This window comes from Mus pahari, chromosome 19 (genome assembly GCF_900095145.1).
Source record: "Mus pahari chromosome 19, PAHARI_EIJ_v1.1, whole genome shotgun sequence".
NCBI classification, from domain to species: Eukaryota; Metazoa; Chordata; class Mammalia; order Rodentia; family Muridae; genus Mus; species Mus pahari.
The window spans coordinates 50,821,978-50,829,625 of record NC_034608.1 but is presented as its reverse complement, the minus strand read 5'-3'; the positions used below and the strand labels follow the sequence as shown (position 1 = coordinate 50,829,625).

Below are 7,648 nucleotides of genomic sequence, written 5' to 3'. Positions count from 1 at the left end.
TTTTTGGTTTTCTGAGACAGGATTTCTCTGTATAGCCCTGGCTGTCCTGGAACTCACTTTGTAGACCAGGCTGGCCTCGAACTCAGAAATCCGCCTGTCTCTGCCTCCCGAGTGCTGGGATTAAAGGCGTGCGCCACCACGCCCGGCTCGGTGAGCCATCTCTCATGTCCATCTTTTTCTTAAAATTTAGTTAACCCCACTAAAAAAATTCCAAAAGGAGCTGGATATGGTGATACATGGCTTTAATCTCAGCTCTCAAGAGACAGAAGTAGGCAGATTGTTGTGAGTTCAAGACCAGCCAGGGCTATCTATAATCTAAGACCCTATGAAGGGGAAGACTGGCTTGGTGGTTAAGAGGGCTTACTGTTCTCCCAGAAGATCCAAAGTAGGACTTCAGCACCTACGTCAGATGGCTCACAATTGCCTGTAACTGCAGGTCTAGGGCATCTGACATCTTGGCTTTTATGGGCATCTGCATGCATGCACACACACACACACACACACACACACACACACACATTACATATACTCATGTGTGCTCGCACACATATGTACATAAGAATAAGACTTTAATTTAAAAAAAGTTTCAGGAGGAGGGAGAACAAATATTTGCTGTAGGCAAAGACACCTTTGTCTAATTTTCTTTTTTCTTCTTCTTCTTCTTCTTCTTTTTGTCTAATTTTCTTGATAGGAATTTACTTACAAAATTAAATTTCTGAGTCATTATGTGGACTGTAAGAAGCTATTCTGATCAACACTGGATTTTTCAGCTTGTGCTCCTGGCTTTGCCAGCACCATGCTCTGTCAATCTGTCTCTCCTGGTTTTACTTTCTGATCTAACTGGAGGGACAGACCTACTCAAGATACACGTGTGAGCTGAGACCCGGCCCATGGAGCCGGTATCCACTCTCTATTTGTAGAAAAGAGACTGGCCTACTGGGTCAAAGGCCTACTCGATCAGTAAGGTCAGCTTCCAAATCATTTATAGAAATTATAAGACATATCCCGAGGCTATGCATTTGTCTGGTCAGATCTGGCGGCCCCTCCAATGTCAAATGACTCTCCAGGTTCCGAGGCCAGCACACACACCTTGGTTAAATTGTTTTGATAGATGGTGTTCAGACGGCTCACGTAGGCATCCCTCTTCTGCTTGATGACACTGTAAAGAGATGGAAGTCAGTTCTCAGAAACAGTATTTCCTTTCTTCACCCTGTTGCCCGGGCACCAGCCTCCAGCACTCCTGTCAACTAAGAATGAAGTCTGCCACTGTCTGATGACTGTGACCTCCATTGTCCCATGTCACCCGCTTCCCAGGTGCTGAGTTCCTGTTCCATCCTGGAGCATGCTCAGATGGCACCTGTAATATCTACGCCTCTTTCAGTACAGAAAATGAGATGGGTCAGGGACATGGCTCAGTGTGTAAAGACACATGCTACCATTGGGTGTGGTGGCGCATGCCTTTAATCCCAGCACTTGGGAGGCAGAGATAGGTAGATCTGAGTTCAAGGCCATCCTGGTCTATAGAGTTAGTTCCAGTACAGCCAGGGCTATACGGAGAAACCCTGTCTGGAAAAAAAAACAAAAACAAAAACAAAAATAAAAAGGTAAACACTGACCAAAAAAAACCTAAAAAATCAAAAAAACAAAACAAAAAGCCGGACGTGGTGGCGCACGCCTTTAATCCCAGCACTCGGGAGGCAGAGGCAGGTGGATTTCTGAGTTTGAGGCCAGCCTGGTCTACAAAGTGAGTTCCAGGACAGCCAGGGTTATACAGAGAAACCCTGTCTTGAAAAACAAAAACAACAAAAAAAAGGTACACACTGGCAACCTGACTACCTCAGTTCAATGCCCAGGACCCACAAGATAGAAGGATAGAGCCATCAACCCCCAGAACCCACAAGATGGAAGGACAGCGCCATCCCACAAGTTGTTTTCTGACTTCCATATATGTGCTGCGGCATGTATGCATGTGTCAAACACACACAACATAGATAAATGTAAACAAAACAACAAAACAGGAGAGCCGTTATGACACGGGGCATGATGGACATTAAGTGAACAGATCTGTTAAGACTCTTTGGGAAATTGATGGCTCCATTAGTTACTGCCAATTAGAGAGTTACACACAGACTGTCACGTTAAAGACTGTCATGTTACCCAGAACAGACCTCGAAGAACTGGAAACACTGTCTCCAACTCATGACCTGCACACCATTGTTCATGGTGACATGATTCATGACAGCTGCTAAGTGGAAACAACCCAAGGTGACTGGTACGTGTGCAAGGGGATACTATTCAGTAGTAAAGAGCGTGAGCTATGGTTGCCAACTACAGCCAGTCGAGCCTTTAAAAAGTGACAGTAGCAGGGCATGTACCTTTAATCCCAGCACTCAGGAGGCAGAGGCAGGTGGACCTCNGAGTCTGAGGCCAGCCTGGTCTACAGAGTGAGTTCTAGGACCGCCAGGGCTACACAGAGAAACCCTGTCTGGAAAAAAAACAAACCAACCAAGCCAAAAGCTGACAGTCATCAATATAAATCAGGCATAAAAGGAGATTCTATAATTCTACTAAGGATCCTAGCACAGGTCTGGTCAGCTACACAGACAACAGCACAAGTTTCGTGGGCTGGTAGGAAAGTAGGGCATGAAGAGTTATTGTCTAATATTGTTCAGGATTGTGGGAAAGTTCTAGAAACGGAGAAAGTGGTATGGTCTGCACAATAATGAGTCTGTGCTGAAAGCCAAGTGGTCAATCTTAAAAACGTTGTGCATAAATACAGGCACACCTATGAAACCACACATATGGCACTGATGACTGGACCCAGGCCCCTACACAATCCAGGCAAGAACTCTGAAGTCCAAACTACAGCCTCAGCCCTACATGCATTACGACACAGTGATCCCCACCTCACAAAGCACGGATGGCTAGGGGTCAAAAATACCCCTCCTGTAAACAGAACCCTGTAAGCGCCAATACTTACTGCCAACTGAATTTACCCTCGCAGCTTTGAAAGCCGTAATCCACGTGATCGTGCATAAATTCCGAGTGCACAGCTGTGTTCCACATTACCTATAAAAAAAAAAAAAAAGAATCAAAAGGAACCACGCTTGAGTACTGAAGAGAGACAGAAACCCCAAGTGAAATATTAACAGATTAAAAACAAAAACAACAACAAAAAAAAACCCCAAACAACTAAATACATTAAGAGAGACGATTCGGGATCTGACTCAATGGAATTTAGAGTGGACTCTGAAATATCGGTGGGGAAATGGTGGGCACCCATCATTTCATTACCCAGCCTACAAATATGATAAAAAGTGGAATATTAACCGGCCTTATATGGTTCCTTTAGTTTTCTATTATTGCTTATACTTTTTGTTTAAGCTCCTGTTTTAAAATTTGCATTTCTGTAAGCTTTGCCCATTTTCATTCAGCCCCCAGGAACTGTGAGCTGTATTCTAAAATAAACCCTTTCCTCTTCAGGTCACAGTCACAGAAAGCAAACGGGGACAACTCCTAACTGGTATGTCATTCTGATCATGGTTTAGTAAACAGGAACAAGGAGTTTGGAGGGAAGGAGAAATTAAACATTACCTTTTTGGGTACACATCCAACATTTACCTACGGAAAAAAAAAATAAAAAAGACAAAGGTTAAGAACACTCCATTCAGCCGGGCGTGGTGGCGCANACAGACAGACAGACAGACAGACAGACACACACACACCAGACATCCATAAAGAAAGGATGTTCCCTGAAGCCTCATCCTAATGTGTAACAGGAACTGTACTTATGACCCATCAGTGGCGTGGCATCGCCTTACTGCATACTGAGTCTATCCAATACGCTTTAGCTATTTAAAGCAACAGAGCAAATTCCTACATGCTGTTACAGAGCAAATTCTAACGTCCGATAGCTCATCCTTTCTGAGGGAGGGTATGTTCCAAGATGCCCAAATTATGCAACCTGTGGACGGGACACACTCTCTATGACACTTTCCCCTATACATTCTCACCTGGGATAGAGTTCAGCTCATAAAGAAGAATCGGGTAGTAACAGCAATATATGATAATAAAATAGAACAATAAAAATGATAACGCTGTGATAAACTCCTCATTGACCATAGGTGCAGTGCCTCTGCAGAAAGCAGGGGAGGGGGAATGAGAGGGATGCTGGGTAATAACACTGTGAGACAGACAGAAACAATAGTTACCCCACAGCCCGATTTGAAATGTGTGCACACAGGCGGACATCTACCGCACTGAGGAGTCTGTTCAACAGTCAACTACATATGCAATGGTGGTCCCCTAAGACACTGCCAGGTGATGCCAGAGCCCCACACACAATCCTCAGAATACATCCCGTCTCATCCCGTCCCTGAGTGGCCCCACGTCTGTATGTGTGGGCATACTCCAGGCGCGCATCACCGTTCTCTGGAAAGAACGCTCTTTATGCTTTCTATACTGGCCCGTTTTCCTCGTGTGTGAGTGTTTTATTTAGTTTCTTATTTTGCTGTCGCTTGAGACAGGACTACGTGTATCCTACACTGGCTTTGAACTGCCTATCCCCCTGCCTCAGCTTTCCAAATGCTGAAATTACAGGTGGACACCAACATGCCCCGGTAGAATAGAGTTGTTGATTTTCAGTGTGGCTGGTTTATGTGCGTGTGTGAGTGTATGTGTATCTACAGTGTGTACACAGAGGCCCGAAGAAGGTGTCTGGTGTTCACTATTACCACCCCTGGACTCCATTCCTTTGAGACAGTTTTCTCACTGAACCCAAGGTTGACATTTTCTTAGGTTGGAAGCTAACACGCCCCAGTGACCCTCCTGTCTTGGCACAGGCTACCCAGCTTAATGCCTGAGAGCTGGGGACCTTAAGTCTGGTTCCCCAAGAACTACTAACATTATCTGTCCAGGCCGCGGTTGTAAATCTGTGTGCATGCACGCGCCGGCACCAAGCATGTGTGTTTTAATGCACATAAAACCTTCTAAACATAGTTGTATCAGGACTTCTAGCTCTTCTGGTCACAGCTATAACGCATCTCCTTGGTTTCCCACACATCACCACAAGAACACCGGGCAAGTTCTTAGGATTCTTTCTCTGCATCTTTGTGTGCCGAGTCGGGACCACACCTGTCTGGTTAAGGCCTCTGCTGTGACACGCTGGATTCAAAGCCTGCCCAAGTCTCATTATTCCCCCTCCATTGTTTGAAAGAGGCTGTTTTTTTGTAAAAACTAATTTTCTCTTCCTCTCATTCTCTAGATTCTATCTGGAATATAGATAACACCAGGAGTGCCACCTAGTAAAGTGTCACTGTAATGGAACTGCTCACTATTGTCCCGTGCCCAGAGAGAGTTAAGGAATGAATGACACTGCCTTATACTCCGGAGTTATCAGGTTTTTGTTTATTTTCCTCTAGGAAGAGATGGGTCACTACCTGTCTAGTTTTGATCTCAGACTTTTTTTTCTTTTTAATTTGGCATATAAACGGATGGAGCTCATTACGGAATTCCCATACACACACATCATTACAGTTTGCTTTCGTTTATCCTCCCTCCACCCCCCACCCCCGCACTGTCCTCACCCATCTCTCCACACCCTCCTCTTGCTGACTGTACTTAGAGATTTTTAAAAAAATGAGCTTATATTTTTAAAATAAATAAAATGATTCTAGATGGGTGGTGTGGCGCACGCCTTTAATCCCAACACTTGGGAGACAGGGGCAGGCAAATCTGAGTCTGAGGTCAGACTGGTCTACACAGTGAGTCCCAGGACAGCCGGGGCTACAGAGAAACCCTGTCTTGAAAACCCAAAAAACAAACAAACAAGAAAGACAGAAGCAAGGACCCATGGAAATGAGAGACGTGTGCAGAATTCAAGCCCAGTAAAACCCAGACTCCTAGGTGGCAGTCTGGGCACAGTCTTCAGGGCCAACTCTGTTACAGTTGGAGCCAAGTATGGCCGTCTACCTGAGCCTCCTCCATCTGACCAAGCTGAGGCTCTGTCTGCAACTCCTCAAATCAGGTACCTGACAGTCACAGGGACAGAAGAATGAGCCACTCCTCAAGAAAGAGGAGGGTGAGTGAGGCTTTTCAGAGGCCAAGTGCAAGGGGAAACAGCTACCATCCTCTGGCGCCTTGGTGGGGTGTTTCACCCCAGACCTGCCTTCATGGGTTCATTGGGAGGGTAAAGTAGGTCTCAGTGCCTTGAAGTCACACCTCGCTCTCTGCGGTCTGCAGCGTGAGTCACTGATGTTCCATCCAGAATACATTCTCAAGGGAGCTCCAGAAGGGTGGAGATGATTTCAGGATGATAAGGAAACATTCTCCAGTCCTCCTTCCTCCTCCTCCTTTTTTTGGTTTTGGTTTTTTTTTTTGTTTTTGTTTTTGGTTTTGGTTTTTCGAGACAGGGTTTCTCTGTGTAGCCCTGGCTGTCCTGGAACTCACTCTATAGACCAGGCTGGCCTCGAACTCAGAAATCCATCTGCCTCTGCCTCCTAAGGGCTGGGATTAAAGGTGTGCGCCCACCGCCCGGCCCTCCTTCTCCTCCTTCTCCTCCTCCTCCTCCTCCTCCTCCTCCTCCTCCTCCTCCTCCTCCGGCTCCCTTGCAATCCCTGAAAGCAGCTTAGGCACTGGGAAACTCTGAACCACAGGGACTCCTTATGACTGTGCACCAAGTAAGTCTGAAGCAACTTGGAGGATATTTTAGGTGGTTTAAAAGAAGTGTGCGGGCAGGGGGCTGATGCGCGCCTGTAACTCCAGCACCTGGGATTCGCAGGCCAGGAGGAGGGGCAGGATTTCCAGGCCAGCCTGGGCTACATGAGATCCTAAAGCTTCCAAGAAAAGTCTGGACTATGTTTCCATTAAGGGTCAAGATGGCCAGACCTGCACTAACGGTTACTTTTAAGTGTCTATGTTAAACAAGCAAACAAACCAACCAACCCTTAGACCTACTCATTCACTTCCGGGAACCCACTTAGCATCCCGCTGTTGCACGCGCTGTGTAAGGAAATGCCCTATACAGATCTAATCCCAGACCTTGTGGAGTCTCCCAAGCTCACACAACAGACCACGAGGTTAGATGGAGAGAATGACTCCATCTGCAGCCTTCCCGGGCCAGAAACTCTGCACTGCAGTGTCCCTGTGTACTCTGCAGAGTCCAGAGACATTAAGGAGAGCTACCATCCTGAACTAGCACATGTCCTGCTTTGGCAGCTATGGAAAGTAGAGTTCCGGACACAGCTGCTAGTTTTGGAAATCAAGCCCCACTCCTCCGAGTATGACAACAGACAACTCAGTGACTTGGAAAGAGTAAAATACAACCATCAAAGCTGGAGACACCGGGGCTAAGGAGCTCGGGACAGCCAGCCCTGCTCAGTCCTTTCTCCCCATGGTCCCTCTTCTCCTTTTCTCGCTGTGTGGCAGCACAGGCCTTGGAGACGTTGGCACCTGGCCCGCCTATAATACTAGCGAATGGGTGGTTGGAAGATCATAAGATAAAGACCAGCATCAACCGGCCAGCCTGGGCAACTGTCTATCTCAAAAAAAAAAAAAAAAAAAAGAAGAAGAAGAAGAAGAAGAAGAAGAAGAAGAAGGAGAAGGAGAAGAAGGAGAAGAAGGAGAAGAAGGAGAAGAAGAAGAAGAAGAA

The 7,648-nt window shown here is 46.3% G+C and overlaps 1 protein-coding gene across 1 annotated transcript in view; it reads right to left on the bottom strand.

Annotated features, from left to right (window-relative positions):
- Gsr (glutathione-disulfide reductase) overlaps positions 1-7,648 on the bottom strand; it is a 41,767-nt gene that overhangs the window by 26,185 nt on the left and 7,934 nt on the right. The window contains exons 2-4 of the mRNA XM_021218853.1: positions 3,595-3,621; positions 2,981-3,069; positions 1,090-1,159 (exon numbers count right to left, since the gene is read on the bottom strand). Coding sequence (XP_021074512.1) covers positions 1,090-1,159; positions 2,981-3,069; positions 3,595-3,621 — 186 coding nt within the window. The remainder of the gene's footprint in view (positions 1-1,089; positions 1,160-2,980; positions 3,070-3,594; positions 3,622-7,648) is intronic.